This window comes from Pinus tabuliformis, chromosome 3_2, assembly GCF_031772625.1.
Source record: "Pinus tabuliformis cultivar Carrire ecotype Pingquan chromosome 3_2, CPIR1, whole genome shotgun sequence".
In the NCBI taxonomy this organism is placed as follows: domain Eukaryota; kingdom Viridiplantae; phylum Streptophyta; class Pinopsida; order Pinales; family Pinaceae; genus Pinus; species Pinus tabuliformis.
Window position 1 is genome coordinate 98,955,710 of NC_142302.1, and position 17,022 is coordinate 98,972,731.

Sequence of the window (17,022 nt, forward strand, 5' to 3'; positions counted from 1 at the left end):
TCTCCTAGGGTCTCCTGCGCTGGTGTTTCCTCAAGGTCTCCTCCAATTTTGAAGCCATTCCGACAGTGGAGTTGGGAGAAAAGCCAAGCCCTAGCTCTAGGATCAAACTTTGCCTTAGCATCCCCAAGGCTAGTACCTCATAAGATCAAATCAACACCTTCAAGTGAAAAAATCTTTCTTTGATCCTTTCCCATCCTTGTCCAGGGTAAGAACATCATTGGTTGCTATACTCATTCCCTCTATCCTAGACCGGGTCCACTTGGTCCCATGTGGTCCCATTCCTTTGAAAAGACAATTCTTCAAGAACCATTCAAGTTACCAATTACAATAAGGATTTTAGGGATTGGGAAGTTCCTTCATAAGTCGTATCCCATAAACCTAACCCTTGAATCCTCCTTTCCTTTCCCTAGAAGACTTTGTACTTTGCTTAGGAAGCAAATAAGCCTTATCCTTCGAATTCTTCCGAGAAAGGGATTGTTTGGGTCACTCCACATCATTTCATTGACTTATCCTTCATCGATGACTCCATAATATACAAGGTATGCTCCCATCAGTGAAAGTCCATAAATAGAAGGGATCCTTAGCTAAGGTGACAGTGGGATAAGTCTCCATTTGTTGCCCTTGGCCTAGCATTTACCCTTTAGGTCCCCTGCTAGTTTGAGCAGTAACATGGCCCTTGCATCAAAGGGTCCTAGTCAGGGATAGGATTCACAGGGGGAGAAGAAGAAAAAGAAGGACATACCTAAGATCAAGTGCTTCAAGTGTGACGAGTTTGGCCACTATAGTACTCAGTGTCCTCAAAGGAAGAAGAACAAGAAGGAGAAGCAGGACTAGGCAGAAACATTTGCAAAGATAAACAAATTGTCCTCTAGGTTGGAGGAAGACTTCGCCATGTTTGCAACTATACCTCTAGGAGTGAGGTGGGGCAATATGGAACTATAGTCCCAGAGTTACGCAAAGATTCAGGCAAGGTCCAATGAGGCAAGCAAAGGATGGTGTTTCCTCTTGGATCATTACTTTGCTACAGGGGCCCACAGTATTCAATAGCAGGAGCATCAATGTCAGTTGATGCAATCAAATGCCAGAGTGATAATTGCAAACTAGTTGCAATCAAGTGTTGAGGAGCGCAAAGCAATGTTGACAATAGAGCAGAAAGCTCAGTAGCAAAGTCAACAGCAACGCAGGTTCCCCAATGGACAGTGCAAAGACTAGTAGTAGTCAGATGCTTAGGAGACCGTTGCAACACAGAGGGAAAGTTGATTCAGTATTCTGAATGCTTCTGAGTTACAGTAGTTGCAGTAGCAGCAACAACAGTTGAGAGGGGGTTGCAGTGCAGATGCAAAGTTGGCAACAATCCATGATGTACAATGCAGTGTTAGCATCAACATGGTTTAGCTACAGCCAGTGGTAGATGAATCAGAGTTAGCGCAGTGGTTGACGGATAGTGACTGAGGGAACAAAGAAATGACTAAGGAACAATGAGTGAGTGAGGGAACAACGCAGTGACTGAGGAAGAAACATTGTGACTGAGGGAGGTGCATAGTCATTTCCAGCAGAGTCTCCTCTGAGACATCAACAACGTGTATGGGAGGATGATGTAGACACAAGGTGTTGTAGTAGTTCAACACTAGAACACCTTCCTTGCTAAGAGGTAGTGTTAGTTTTTGTAGCATCGGATGGTGTTCTAGTCTTGACAATTGTCAAAGAGGCTAAAAAACACTAGGACTCCAGTACCCAGACAAGATTTCAAGAAAATCCACCTAGAATTGCCTTAATTAAGTTAATTAATTAGTAATTAATTTTTTCCAAAGTCTAACGTAGGGAAAATGATTAATTAACAGCAATCAATTGAGGAAGGTGAGATTTCTCTAGAAACTCACACAGATTGACTAGGAAATCATCTCTAACATTGATTAAGTTTTAATCTTGGTTGTTGGAGTCCCAACTGGAGATTAGAAGAAGAAGTCAATGGGTAGATGGATGAACACACTTGAGATCGATTTCCTTGGGCAATTCGACTTTCCAAAGAGCGGCAACATTTTGCTGGAAGAGTTCGAGACAAAGAGGGGACGCAGAGACAGAGAGGGGCAGAGACAGTGAGTCCGAAGGAAGTCTTCCAGTTCCGAAGAGTCAGCTACAGGAGGGTCAAGTTTCCTCAATGAAGCTGCGCAATGCCAGCACAGAAGCTTCAGAGGCAGAGTTTGATTTGGCCAGATAGAGGGTCGATTCAGTGTCTCGAGAACGATAGAATTTTCGGAGAGGGCCAGCAAGTCATTCTCAGAGGTCGAGTTGGGCAGACAACTTGATCAGTTGTAGTTTCCAGGCAAAGCGTACCAGTTCTTGTGTAGAAGTGACACAAAGACTAACGCAGCGGTTTCATGGAGCCCAGTATTTTCCAGTTTTGGATCAGGATCAGTGCCAGGTGAGACAAAATTTGTCTCACTAATTTTTGTGGCCAGTTGTCTTGTAGTGGATTACCAGTTTGGGCATCCAGTTGTACTCTGAATTTTCTCACTGCTGCTTGATAATAAAAACCCTTTGTTGTTGCACCGGTTTTCCCACATTGGGTTTCTCCAAGGACTTTTTTCTAAAAACAACGGTGTTATTTTTTTCTGTGTATGTTAGTATTTTCTCAATTTCCAGTTTATCTTCAGCAGTATTTATTTTGGTGAAAATTGAAGTTGTGAATTATTCGTTGTTTGTCGTAGCAAATAAACTGCTAATTAATTTACAATTAGAAGAATAATTTCCATTTGCTACAATAGTTGAAAATTTCACTCTCCAAACCTTAAGGTACAGGGTTGTGGAGGAATTTGCACCACAAAAGTCATTTGTCGGCTAAGTACCCAAGAGATGTGTTTTCCACCCAAGCTTGTGGGTGTGAAACTAAGCATGGATTTGATGACTTGGCACTTGGAGATTATGGGGCACCCTTAATAGAGCAAGGAGCTGCCAAGAGCACCAAGAGGAACCTTGTAGTTTGGGAGAAATTAATTTTTATGAGTTTTGTGTTGGCTTGTGGCACAAAAGACAATTCGGCCTTGCTTTAGACAACCCTAGAAGAGGGCTAGACATTGCACAAGAGAGACATATAAATAGAGTGAGGAAGGAGCCTCATTCTCACAAGCAAGTGCAACAATTCATAGTGGAAGACACTTCAATGATAGTTGCAACCAAGGGAAGCCTACGGAAGGATGGAAAAGGGACTATTTGTGGTGCTATTTTCTCATGACAACAAGCTTAGTTATTGGATAAGGCAGTCAGCGAGAAAAGGAGGAGTTTTGGGCTAATTTTGTGCTAGTTGGAAGGTGTTTAGCAGGCCGAATTTCTGTGTCACCTCAGTTTGGACGGAGCCCTATTTTAGGGCAGTTCTGAGCTAATTCAAGCCTATTATATCAGCCTAAAAGGAGGTTGAGTATAGTGGAGAGGCAGGGTTAGAAGGGAATAAGGATAGCGCAAAAGTTAAAGGAGTTTTAAGGTCGAGTTGAGGGTTGTTAAAATGGTACGGGAAGCCCTATCCAGTGGGCCAAAAAACACATAACCAAGGGCAAAGAGCAAAGTTGGATCTGAGGCAGAAGAGGTATGTTTTGTCTTCTTAAGTTATTGTGTTGCTAGTGGATGAGAGTCTAGATTTGGGACAATGTTGTAGGACATCTTACGGATTGTTTGGAGGGCAGCAAGAAGGTGTCCTTGTGAGCCCTAAGTCCATTTCTTTAAAGGACTTCAAATCTGGTAGGAGAGGCAAAATTTGTAATGTTCCTAAGTAGGAATATAAGTGATATTCTAAACAAATAAACAGTGCAGCAACATAAAATTAAAACATGCATTATATACCCATAAAACACTGTAAATCTGGAACCGCTGAGCCATATATTATAAAATCTGAGAGCATAGGTACAATATAAATGAAGTGGTGCACCTGAGCTTCTCTCAACGACAAGTTGGACCAAATCCAGGTGATGGAATAGCTTAGATGATGGTTGCTCAGTTGCTACACCACTCTGCACTGTGTTGTCCCAATAAAACTGTTGTTTTGCTAACTTCGACCTGCTGGAATGTGCTTAAAACCCGCCTAGAAAATTATGTCCTTTCAGCCTTAGACTCCTTGGACAAAACCCAGAAAAACCTAGAAGGAAATTTCTCTGGTTTTGACTTTGGATTTTCGGCCACCTTGGAGCCCCTCTCCAACTGCTACTACCAAATTCGATTTGCAGGAAACAGCCTGCAAATCCACTTGGAGGCACCCCTCAAATGTTGGGTTCACCTATGATAACTGATTCCTTTCTACCCAAATGATCCTTGGCCCGGATGGTTGCTCTCCTAAGCCCAACGAATTTGTTGCCAGAGGCCTCTACGTAGTCCCTCTACCCAAAAATGCGTACTGCTGTAATCACTGACTGGCTGGCTGCCAAACTCGGAGGAAATATCCTCAGCCAACTACCTTTCCTTCTCCCAGAACTCCCAGCAAGCTAGGGACCTCCTGGCTGGCTCAATCTTCTTTTGCATGTTTCTGGATGCCCAGAAAGTACGTCGTCTCCTCCTCTGCATGGCTGGATGGAATGTATGTCGATGATGGAACTCCTGCAAACTCTGTGGAACAGCCTCCCTAGGGCGGGCACGAATAGCCCCCCGAAGTATAGGTTGAATCTTCCCTGCAAAAGACTTGTGGCTAAATAGTGGGTAGACTCGCTAAGCAGCAAAGCGAACAAAGGTAAGTTTGTTTGTCAAATGATCATAATGCCGGAAAATGAGAGCTCCTTCCTCTTTTATCACTTTCGGTCCCCTTAGCCTCTTGTGGGCCCCTCCTTCCACTAATTCGATTCCCTCCAACGCATTCCTTGGCCAAGTTCGAATTATTCATGTGGGTGGCCCCCACATTCCACTAGCTGCCAAAAATAAAGTCGAATTGCCTATAGTTCCTAAGTTTTGTGTGTGGGGTCCTCCTCCTAAGCCAAAAATGATGCCAAAATTGTGTAGTTGCACCCTGTGACTAATACATTTGAGAAGGGACATGACAGTCCTCCCCTCCCAAATGTTGCTTGCCCTCAAGCAACCTCAAAGTCGGGTGCTCTAGTATGTGCTCACCCTCCCAGGTGGCATCCTCATCCAGCAAGTTCTTCCAGTGTACCAAGAACTCCCTAATGGTTTTGCTCCTCAATCTCCTCTCCCTGCTCTCTAGAATGGCCTCTGGTTCCAACACCAAATGGCCCTCATCATCCAATGGGGGTAGATCAGCTGTTGCGGTCACCTGTTGTCCCAACACCTTCTTCAGGCATGAGACATGAAATACGTTATGGATTCTACTCCCCGGAGGCAACTCTAGCTCATAAGCCACCTCCACACCCACCTTGTCACCTGGTAGGGCCCATAGAAGCGTGGTTGTAGGTTCTCGACCCCCTTCTGTTTCAATGTACACTCTCTGTAAGGCTGCAATCGAAGGTATACTAGGTCCCCCTCCTCAAAGTGCCTCTCGATCATGTGCAGATCTGCATACATTTTTTGCAGATTCTCAGTTGTTGCTAGATTATCCTTGAGAGCTTTCAGGATATCTTGGCTCTCTTAGGCCCAGTCTTTGGCCTTTGGGGCCCGACTATCTCCGAAAATAACATCAGCAAAAGTTAGTGCACCATAACCATAAAGGGCACAGAAAGGAGTCATACCGATAGACATGTGGTGCGTGGTGTTGTAGCAGAACTTGCCCAAGTGCAACCACCAAATCCACGTCCTTTGCTGACCTATCACATAATTCCTTAAGTAACCCTCCAACCACTGGTTGACCCTCTCCGTCTGGCCGTCCGTCAGAGGGTGATAGTTGGTGCTAGGAGTGAGCTCCGTCCCAACCAGCCTGAAGAGCTTCTGCCAAAATCCACCCATAAATCTATTGTCTCTGTTGCTCACAATGTTCCTGGGAGCCCATGTAACCTAAAAACCTCCCAGAAGAACAACTCGACAACCTGTGCAACCATGTATCTAGTGGGGATGGCGAAGAAGTGGGAAAATTTGGTCAACCTGTCAACCACTACATATATGCAATCCTTCCCCTGTACCATGGGGAGCCCAGTGATGAAATCCATCGAAATACTTTCCCATTTCCCCTCCGGAATGGGAAGTGGTTGTAGTAGCCCTGTAGGGTGAGTCAACTCCCCCTTTTTTTTGTTGGCAGGCCTCACACTCCCTTACGTGCTGCAGCACGTCCTCCTTGAGGCCTTTCCACATGAACCTCTCCCAAACATCCATGTAAGTCTTCTGGAACCCCTAGTGTCTAGATAGTGGTGAATCGTGAGCTGCCTGGAGTACCCTCTCCCTCAACTACGAGTTGGGAACCAAGTAAATGCGCCCCTTGTAATAGATGACCTCATCCATCACATGGTAACGCTCATCTACATGTGTCCCCTCCAGCACCTCATAGGCCTTCCTGTCCTTGGAGTACTCTACCAACAGCTGAGCCTTCCAATCCTGGCAGATGCTCATGAGAGATAACCTAGCTGGTCTCCTGGATAGAGCATCGACCACCACATTATGCTTGCCCCGCACATACTCAATGTCAAAGTCATAGGCCTGCACCTTGCTAACCCATCTCTGTTGCCTGTCATTGAGGTCTTGCTGCCCCATGAAATGTCAAAGACTATTGTGATCAATCTTCACTCGGAATTGGTTTCCCACTAAGTGTTGGCGGAACTTGGCCAAGGCATGCATAATGGCCAACATCTCCTTGTCATATATGGAATATGACAGCTCATGTGGTAGGAGCTTCCGACTCTCGAAAGCTATGGGGTGCCCCTCCTGTGACAATACGGCTCCAACTCCTACCCCTGATGCATCACACTCCACCGTGAATGGCTGGGAGAAATCTAAGAGCGCCAAAACAAGGCAACTGCTCATCAACTCCTTGAGGCGATCGAAGGCGACCTGTGCTCCCTTAGTCCATGCGAAGGCCCCTTTCTTGGTCAAGTCGATCAAGGGTGTTGCCAGTTGTGAGAACCCTTTGACAAACTTCCTGTAGTAAGTGAAAATGCCCAAGAAGCCTCTCAGTGTAGTCACGTCTCAGGGTACTGGCCAATCCCGGATGGCCCGAATCTTCTCCTCGTGAACCTTTACCCCGTCTACTCCAATGATATGCCTGAGATAAAGCATCTCTGTCAATCCAAACTCGCACTTGGAGAGCTTGGCATAAAACTATTGCTCCTCCAGAATGCGTAGTACCTCCTCCAAGTGTTGGAGGTGCTCCTCCCACGTCCTACTATAGATCAGGATGTCATCAAAAAATACTAGCACGAACCTCCTCAGCTGCCCATGAAAGATATGGTTCATGCAAGATTGAAATGTGGTGGGAGCGTTGGTCAGCCAAAATGGCATGACCAGAAACTCAAAATGCCCATAGTGGCACCGAAATGTTGTCTTTGGGATGTCCTAATCCCGAACTCTAATCTAGTGGTACCCGGAACGTAGATCAATCTTAGAGAATTACTTGGCTCCTCTAAGCTCATCCATCAACTTATCAATGCGGGAATGAGGTACCGGTTCTTGAGGGTCTTCCTGTTAAGGGATCTGTAGTCGATACACATCCTGAGGGTCTCATCCTTCTTCTTCACCAGCACTACAGAAGAAGCGAAAGGACTGGAACTACGCCTGATGTGGCCCAATGCAAGCAGCTCCTGAATAAACTTCTCTATCTCGTCCTTATATGCTTTGGGGTACCTATAAGGAGAAGTGATGACTGCCTGTATACTCGGCTCCAGCTCAATGGTGTGTTCAAACCCTCTATCTGGTGGCTACCATGGTGGAATGTCTCCGAACACTACTGCGTACCTGTCCAGTAGAGCCTGTATGTCTGCTGGTGGTGACTGTGCTTGTCCCCCAACCTCTGAGATCCTCAACTCGATTGCCCATGCAATGTCCCCATGCCGAAGATCTGCCTCCATCATGTGGGCCAAAACTGTCTGAGGCGGATAAGACTGCATGCCTCTCAAGACCACCAGTTTGCCATCTGGCCCCATGAACTCCATCTCAGGTTTCCTCCAATTTGTCGTGACTCGCCCAAGGGAATATAGCCACTGGACACCCATCACCACGTTGGTGTCTAGCACATCGACCACAAAGAAGTGGTCCATCATCGAGTAGTTTCCCATAACTATTGTCAAGGAGGGCACGTATCTGGTACACTGGATGGTACGGTCACCTGGTACTAGGACGGAGAACCCCTCAAACTCTGTTGTGGTGAGGCCCCTCCTCTAGACCAGCTGTGCATCTATGAAGTTGTGGGTAGCCCCACTGTCCACCAGTACCGACACCCTCTGTCCCTGTACCGTACCTCTGATCCTGAGTGTCAAAAACTTAGGAATCCCGCATAAAGAAGCAAGGACTCCTCCTGATGAGGCAAGAGATGCCCCTCCCTGTGGAGGTGGTGGTGGTGGCCCTCTGTCCCCCGAACTCTCTCCATCTGTCCCACCACAATCCTACTCCACCTCGTCCTCCTGGTCACTGTCAGAAAAGACCTCAATGTAATGTGCTCTACCCGTTGTGCACCTATGGCCAGGTGCCCAGGGCTCTCTGCATGTGAAGCACAGCTTCCTCCTCCGGAGGTCCTTCTGGGTCTCCTCATCTAGCTGCCCCCTCCCTTGTGTGGTCCTCATTAGTGGGGGTCTAGCCTCATGCCCCTTCTGTGGAAAAGGGGCCTATGCAAGAAATGGCACTCTAGTCTTGGGGATGGCCCCTTGTAAATCTTTGGCGTACACCACCGCTTCCTGCAGCGTAGAGGGCCTGCGTGACTTCACCAGTTCACGCAGAGGCTCAAGCAATCGCTCAATGAAGGAGTATACCCTCCTTGCCTCAGACAGATCCAGGACCATCACTGACACACGCAGGAAATCTGAGAAATACTGCTCCGGGTTGCCTGTTTGGCATAGTTGTGTCAGCTCCTTGAAAGATACCTCCAAATCCCTCTAATCATATCGCTCCACCACCCTCCGGGTGAAGTCCTCATAAGAAACTATTTGGGCATGCCCCAAAGTGGTCAGGCCGTGAAACCACTAGTCATGGGCTTCCCCCTCCAAGTGCAACGCTGCCATCTTAATGGCTTCCTGCTTCATCATCCGGTTGAGTTGAAAGTATGTGTCCATCTTTTCAACCCAAGCCCTGGCTGTGCACTTGGTAGTGCCATCAAATGTAGGGATATACATCCTCCTTATAGTTCTCTGCAGCTCATAGTTTTAGGTCCCTTGTCCTCTGTACCCCTTGTTCCTCTCACTCTGCTTGAGCTCGCAGTAATATCTGAAGGAGAGGGCTTTTGTCCATTGCGTGCCACTCTCTGAAGTAGTCCCACATCTGAGGAGTGCCTTCCTCCCTTGCTAGTTCGATTTGTGCTATTGGCACGAAAGAGGGTAGTGTAGCCCTAGTGGGCACACTCACTGAAGGGCGGTGCATTGCTGGTGAGGGGTGATCGAAAGGCTGAGAAGCCCCAGAAGTTTCTCCACACAAAAACCCTCTAGGTGTGGCCCTGTCTCTGCTCTATGATTTGATCTCCTCCAACATGTCTTTCTGCCCCTTGGCCAAGTCACTCAAAGCCCTCAAGAGGCTATCGAAAGCCATCTCCTCCCTGCTCTTGGGCTCTGCCATTTCCTCCTCTTCAACCATTGTTTTCCCTTTTTCCTCCATGTCTGGTGTAATTTCTAGCTCCCTTTCTCTGCTCCTGTACCTCTGCCTCCGGTAAGTGATGTTCTCCCGGTCTTCTCCTCTCATAGGAAACCAACCCCACAGTTGAGCCAAGAACTAGGCTCTGATACCACTGTAATGTTCCTAAGTAGGAATATAAGTGATATTCTAAACAAATAAACAGTGCAGCAGCATAAAATTAAAACATGCATTATATACCCATAAAACACTGTAAATCTAGAACTGTTGAGCCATATATTATAAAATCTGAGAGCATAGATACAATATAAATGAAGTGGTGCACCTGGGCTTGTCTCAAGGACAAGCTGGACCAAACCCAGGTGATGGAATAGCTGAGGTGATGGCTTCTCAGTTGTTGCACCACTCTACACTGCGCAGTCCCAGAAAAACTAATGTTCTGCTAACTTCAACCTGCTAGACTGTGCCCAAAAACCGCCCAGAAAATTACATTCTTTCAGCCTTAGACTCCTTAGACAAAACCTAGAAAAACCCAGAAGGGAATTTCTTTGGTTTTGGATTTTCGGCCTCCTTAGGAGCCCCTCTCCAGCTGCTACTGCCAAATTTGATTGCAGGAAACAACCTGCAAATCCACTTGGAAACACCCCTCAAATATTGGGTTCACCTGTGATAACTGATTCCTTGCTCCCCAGATGATCCTTGGCCCGGATGGCTGCTCTCTTAAGCCCCACGAATTTGTTGCCAAAGGCCTTTGTGCAGTCCCTCTGCCCAAAAATGCGTACTGCTATAATCACTGACTGGCTGGCTACAAAACTCAGAGAAAATGTCCTCAACCCACTACCTTTCCTGCTCCCGGAACTCCCAGCAAGCTAGGGACCTCCCGGCTAGCTCAATCCTCTTCTGCATGTTTCTGGCTGCCCAGAAAGCATGCAGTCTCCTCCTCTGCGTGGCTGGATGGAATGTATGTCGATGCTGGAACTCCTACAAACTCTGTGGAACAACCTCCCTAGGGTGGGCACGGATAGTCCCCCGAAGTAGAGGTTGAATCTTCCCTGCGGAAGACTCGTGGCTAAACAGTCGGTAGACTCGCTAAGCAGCAGAGACTGAGAGTGCAAAGGTAAATTTGTTTGTCAAATGATCAGAATGCCAGAAAATGAGAGATCCTTCCTCTTTTATCACTTTGGGTCCCCTTAGCCTCTTGTGGGCCCCTCCTTCCACTAATTCAATTCCCTCCAACGCATTCCTTGGATAGGTTCGAATTATTCACATGGGTGGCCCCCACATTCCACTAGTTGCCAGAAATAAAGTCGAATTGCCTATAGCTCCTATGTTCTGCGTGTCGGGTCCTCCTCCTAAGCCAAAAATGATGCCAAAATTGTGTAGTTGCACCCCGTGACTAAATCATTTGAGAAGGGACATGACAAAAGTGAAGTAGCTCAAGTGTTGATTCCTTGAAGGACAAAGGGCAGCTAAGTGAGAAGTTGTATCAGCCCTAAGTTTACTGTTGAGAAGGTCTTCTACAATGATAGAGGGAAGCCTCCATGCCCTAAGTTTGTCTTCGTACGGCAGTAAAGGAAGGCAAAGTGGGAAGAAATCCCAAAGAGTTGGCTTCTTGAAGGACGAAGGAGCAGCAAGTGGGCAAGTGATGAAGACCCCAGGTGTTGACTCATTGATGGACTAATGATTAGCTAGAGGAAAGATTGGAGTTGTATTTAGTGACCTAAAGGAGCATGATTCATTGATAGGGGGAGGTTGGTGTTGCTGCAGATTGGGAGCCAAAGGACCCGCAGATGTGTTCAGGGTATGTGGACCAAGTGGAACTATGAAGTACACTACATCATCTAGTAGGTCAGTTGGTATCTTGTGTAGGGTAGATTGGTGGTCATAGTTGTTGACAACAAACCCTAGTTTGTATTCTTGTATTAGTGATTGTATGAGGGCCATGATCTCTGGTACGGGAGCCCTAGACAGTTGTATTAAAGTTTGATTAATATAATGAAGTTGGGTTGAAAACTGTAAAAAGTTGTTTGTTGTGCACGTGTTAATTTATAGGTGTTTATTCTGCTGTGCAAAATAGTTTGTTGTGGAATTTGAGTTGGTTGTGTCAGAGATTATAAGACCCTAATCTAGATTCTCTAGTGCCATGGAAATTCAACACCAAGAAACCTTATCCCCTCAAAGACAAGAGAGAGAAAGTACAAAGATGAATATCTAAAAGAGGAAGACAAAGACTAGTGCACTTCTCTTAGTCACATGTCTAACACATGATTAAAGGACTCCCTCCTTCCTCTATACATATGGAAAGTAACAAAGGCCAACAAAACATATCTAGGCCTAAACCTTGACAAGCAACCTACAATGCCACAAGTAGGCTAACACGTGTGTATTGTTATACTAAGTCAAGCTCCAAGTTGATGTCTTATGCAAGCAAGGTTCCAATGCAAGGGTGCTCCACAAGATTTATCAAACACTCCTCTAAGCATCCAAGTACTCCAAGACTCTTACTAAGCCATGCGCTCTACTAGGTTTGCTTCGCCTACATAAACACTATCACAACCTAGGCATCCCCATATGTTAACTCCATTCCTTCATGTAAGCATCCAAGATACCCCATTTTTTCTAGAGTTCAATTTCTTCCTCCAAAATGCCAAATGCTCCTCCTCCAATGTAAGGTGTCCTCTCAAGCAACCAACCAATGTACATTTTCCTAGCATGAAGAGTGTCCTACGCTTTTAAAGAGATCAAATGCTCCAAGGAAGAATGTGATGCAGGCATCCAAATGAGGTCAAACAACCATTGAGTAAGCCACCTCCAATGTGAAAATCCATCATGAACCATCAAGGAGCTAATCATATACCATGTACCCCAAATCTCATGAAGCACCCCCAAACATGGCGTAAACACTTTTCAAATAACCCCAAAAGTTAGCAAGACAGGTATATATGAACCTACGTAAGTTGTGTTACACAAAGGCATGAAAATTTAGTGGCTCCACCCCTTTCACCTCCCTCAAGCCCTGTCACATACTTCCACAAAGGTGTTGAACTCGCTTTGGGTTTATTTTCATCATCACCATCAACTTCATCATCCCCTTCTATTTCTTTCTCCTCATCCTTAGTAGTTCGGTTTCCCATCAACACCATCATAACAGAAAATGGAAGCATAAACCACGTATGCATCATACTTGATAATAACTCATTTCTTGCAATAGAATGAGGGAGAAGAAGAAAGGGAGTAGAAGAAGAGAACAATCAACATAGAAAACATTTAAGTTTACAAAACATGGAAAATAAACAATTTAAAAATGGGCTTTAGAGCTTACCTCTTCAACTCTCCAATGTGGAATGAAATTTTGACATAGAGGAAAAAGAAACAGCTTGCATCAATGGAAGAAAAAGCGATATGTTCTCATAGTAAAATATATACTGTGCACATACAGAAATTATGTTTCTTATTCCTCCTATAATACATTACATTTATCATGTGTGACATGTCAAGAGATGTGTCACGGACACACAACCTAATCAAGTCAGTGACAATTATTCTCCAACTTTTATGAATCTGATGGAGACCTATCTTGTCACCCCTCTCTTTTTTTACTATGCTGTACTTTTGATGTAAATAAGAAGATCATAAGTAGCACGCTTAAGGAGAAAAATTTTGTGCCATTATGTGTGCTGTATTATACCCTGAAATACTAATTACTTCCAACACCAATGTCATAAACCAATCTGACCTAAGAAGACGATAGTCCGTAGAAAATTCTGATTTATTGCTTTGAATATTTATCCTTAGAGATTCTAGGGGATAGAAAATGCCCAATAAAATGAATGGAAACCTTTCCCGTTGTCATATTAACAAAATTCAAATTTATAAAAGTTATTATTGGTTAGAGCAGCTACAAGTCACCAAACTCATAACAAATCGAATTAGAGAGGCCTTTAATAGAGTACGACTGCCCATTGAACATAATAGAAAGGCTTAAAAAAACATGCAAAATGGCTTACCTCAAAATCTTTCCAATCCATGAGTTTCATGTTTGACTTCTCTAATAAGGAACCAAAATTGGAACAATTTCGTTTAAATCGTCTAAGTCCTCTAAATGATCCAGCAGGATCTGCAAATTCACAATCTTCCTCATAGATCATTGTAGTCAAATTCCCTGTTCACAACAAATTAAAATCCTCAAAGGTTTATCACACTAAGGACTAAATGTTAAAATATACTATCCCCATAAGCTAGGAATTAATAGTTTTTAGTATTTACACATCATGACCACCACCATAAAAACTGTTCCATGAATTGTGCCTAAGCACGTTGCAAACAAAATAATCAAAATTTGTTAAATCTTCATGCAGTCATTTTAATTTAACTCATACCACATCTAATAATTTGTAACTAGTTGATCCACGAGAACATGTGTATAGGCCCAATATTTTGCTCCCGCAACCATGATCCAAACACAATACTCGAGATTGTTAACATAAAGCAATCAAATTAGTTTTAATGTACGATGCTTGTAACCACTTGATTTGTCTCACCAGATGTGCAAGGCCTTTACTGGAGACAAATCAAAGGCAACCTGGAAGAAGGGCCACCATCACATAGGCTCTCACTTACCACACATCTCAGGTGAAGGCAAGTCACCTGAAGGGGGGCTTCCCTAAAGGCTGCCTTTGCACCAAGGCGGGTGGGGTACCTACTAGAGGGGATGAGATGATATCTGTGGTTGTAGCGATCTTGTTTATTTGGTGCTCAAATATTGATTGGGCTGGAAACTGATTAAGGAGGTGTTATTGGACAGCTGGTGATCAAGGTCTCATTTGATGCTTCAAACACGCATCAAATTTGGTGCAATCCTATACCAATCTGAGTTTTATGGAAAATTACTGGGGTTACTCATTACACAATATACTACATGGAAAACTCAATCAAATGTTGCTGTAAATGGGAATTCTTGTTCGTAACTTCAAATACTATACAAATTACTATTTCATGCATAGAACAAGTCTCTTCCTAGCACCCAGCATATATAGATTTCTCAGGGTATTTGACAGCATATTGGGCTTGCAATTATAGTCTTGAAATTAACCCTCAAACAGCATTAAGGGAAAGGGCTGTTACAAACATCAGAGAATATTCAAATGCAAGTGATACAATTCCTTCTTTTTCTTTTTCTTTAAAAAAAATATGGCCCTAACACCTCTGTCTGACAGCCTTATACCAGAACAGATGTATGGTAATGCCATTCCTCAAATGATCCTAGACATAAGACAAAACATACCAATTAAAGACACTCTGTTTTTAATGGAAGTTCCCTCGGAATGTTTTTTTAATGTATCATGACTGTTCATCCCATTGCTGCAAAATCTAGCAGGCCTAGTGCAGAGCCTCACTAGACAAATCCAGACCTCAGGGCAACAAGAGATTGGCTGCCACTGTCACCTTGGCAGCCTATCTCCAATTGTTTAGTGGTATTCAACCACAAGGAAGGCTTCCCTAAAGGATCACCTAAATGATATTCAATAAGAATGGCGAAAGGTGACTGGATGAGGTCTAAAAATAGGGATATAATACGGGCACAGCCTAGATGGCTTATGTAATCTTTATTCAAGTTCAGGTATTCTATTCCAAGACCAATTATAGGGCTGTGATTAGGGCTTCATAGATTTTCAATGATAAGGAAAGCAATGTCATATAACAGCCAACAGAAAATGTCTTTCAATGACAAGTCAACAAAGAAATAAGATCTTCAATTAGATATCAAGGATATAGGGTTTGCAAAGGAGTTCTTATGGCTGAAACATGCATAAAACAACAAAAGAATGACAACGTCATCCCTAAAGATAGGGTTTAATATGCAAAGAGTACTAGATTTTGTTTCTAGATAATCACTTAATGCAATTATGCAATTACTACTTTAAGAGCAATGATGCATCAAACATAAATCACTTTTTAGCAAGATTTTACATAAAATCCTGACCCTAACCCTAAATATCTCAAAATTAAGAGAAAAGGAGAATTCTATTAAAGAATAGGGTTTCATCAAAACCACTATGATTAGTGCCTTGTTCTAAGTGGGCAAATGGAGTCCCTTAGGTCAAATCCAATGAGAACGGTTTTGTTGAAGTGGGTGGGGTGACTAGGGTATCCATAACCCTAGCGACTTCCTTGTGAGGGGAGATCTTAAATTTAAGAGATGCACACTCGGAGTTCTTTTAAAGGATTCTAGGACAACAATTTCACATATGTAATGTTCCCAATTTTGTGAGTGCAAAAATTACTAAGGAGTTTTGCCATTTTTTGGTAATATTGAATTAAAAGGGAAAATATATTATTTTGTGGGAAAAAGGCAGAAATTATTATTTTAATGGAGAATGGCGGTGAAATAATATTTTATTTGAGAATGGAGGAAAAATATTATTTTAATGGAGAATGGCAGCAAATTAATATTTTATTGAGAAAGGAGGCAAATTATTATTTTATTTAAAATGGTAGTAAAAGGTCTCCTAGTGGAAAATGGGCCCCACCAATAAAATAATAGGGAAAAAGGAGAATCTAGAAGCTAGAAGGAGGCTCAATGGAAAACTATAAATGGAGGATGGACTCAATTGCAATTCATTATATTTCTATCTGTCTCTTAACATAGAAAAGAAGCTCAAGGGAGTTTCAAGAATTTCAAGCAAAACTCAAAGCTAATTTCGATGGACTTCGAGTGCCACCCTAGTTAGCTCTTTGGGAAGATTATTTCAGATCTTCCAATTGTGCTTATTGCAGAAAATCTCCAACATTGCTACCCTTATTTGTATGCAGGACTACTTCCATATTCCAGGGGGGGCGAGTATTTCATTTAGGTGCCAAAAGGAAGGACACATTTAGAAGGACCGAATATCCATCTCTTCCCAGACTTAGAGGTCGAATCTGATAGCCATCATAGAGATCAGTTATTCTGGCTTGAGGCTGTATTTCTTCCTCAAAAATACCGAGGATTCAACTGCCATTTCTCCAAGAAATTTCTAGCACTCTGCCAACAAGGAGACCGAGTTATATGCAGGGAGAGAGGCCAAATCAATTTTGCATCAGCAGTGAAGTTTAAGAGGCCAAATTGTTACACAGGGAAAGAGGCTGAATCATTTTGTATCAACAGTGAGTAAGAGGAGCAGCAAATTATTGGCAAGTAGAGTGGTCTTATATCAGTTTGGAGGAGGCCATATGTCTCTCACTACCTGAGGACCGAGTTCATCTTTCAGTGGAGAAAAAAGTGACATCACCAGGGCATATTATTGTTGTAGTATCTTTGTTGTAGCAGATTCACTGGTATTTGTGGGCTGAAGTTGGTCATATGTCTGTTGTAATTAAACAACCAGGTTCCTCTATCAGTCTTCTTCCTTG

General features: G+C 43.7%; 1 protein-coding gene across 2 annotated transcripts in view; it reads right to left on the reverse strand.

Annotated features, from left to right (window-relative positions):
• The window catches only part of LOC149180023 (Nuclear transport factor 2 (NTF2) family protein), a 177,450-nt gene that overhangs the window by 40,330 nt on the left and 120,098 nt on the right, over nucleotides 1–17,022 (reverse strand). For both annotated transcript variants that reach the window (XM_089418101.1, XM_089418100.1), the window contains exon 2: nucleotides 13,638–13,792. In XM_089418101.1, the coding sequence (XP_089274227.1) occupies nucleotides 13,638–13,792 (155 nt within the window). The remainder of the gene's footprint in view (nucleotides 1–13,637; nucleotides 13,793–17,022) is intronic.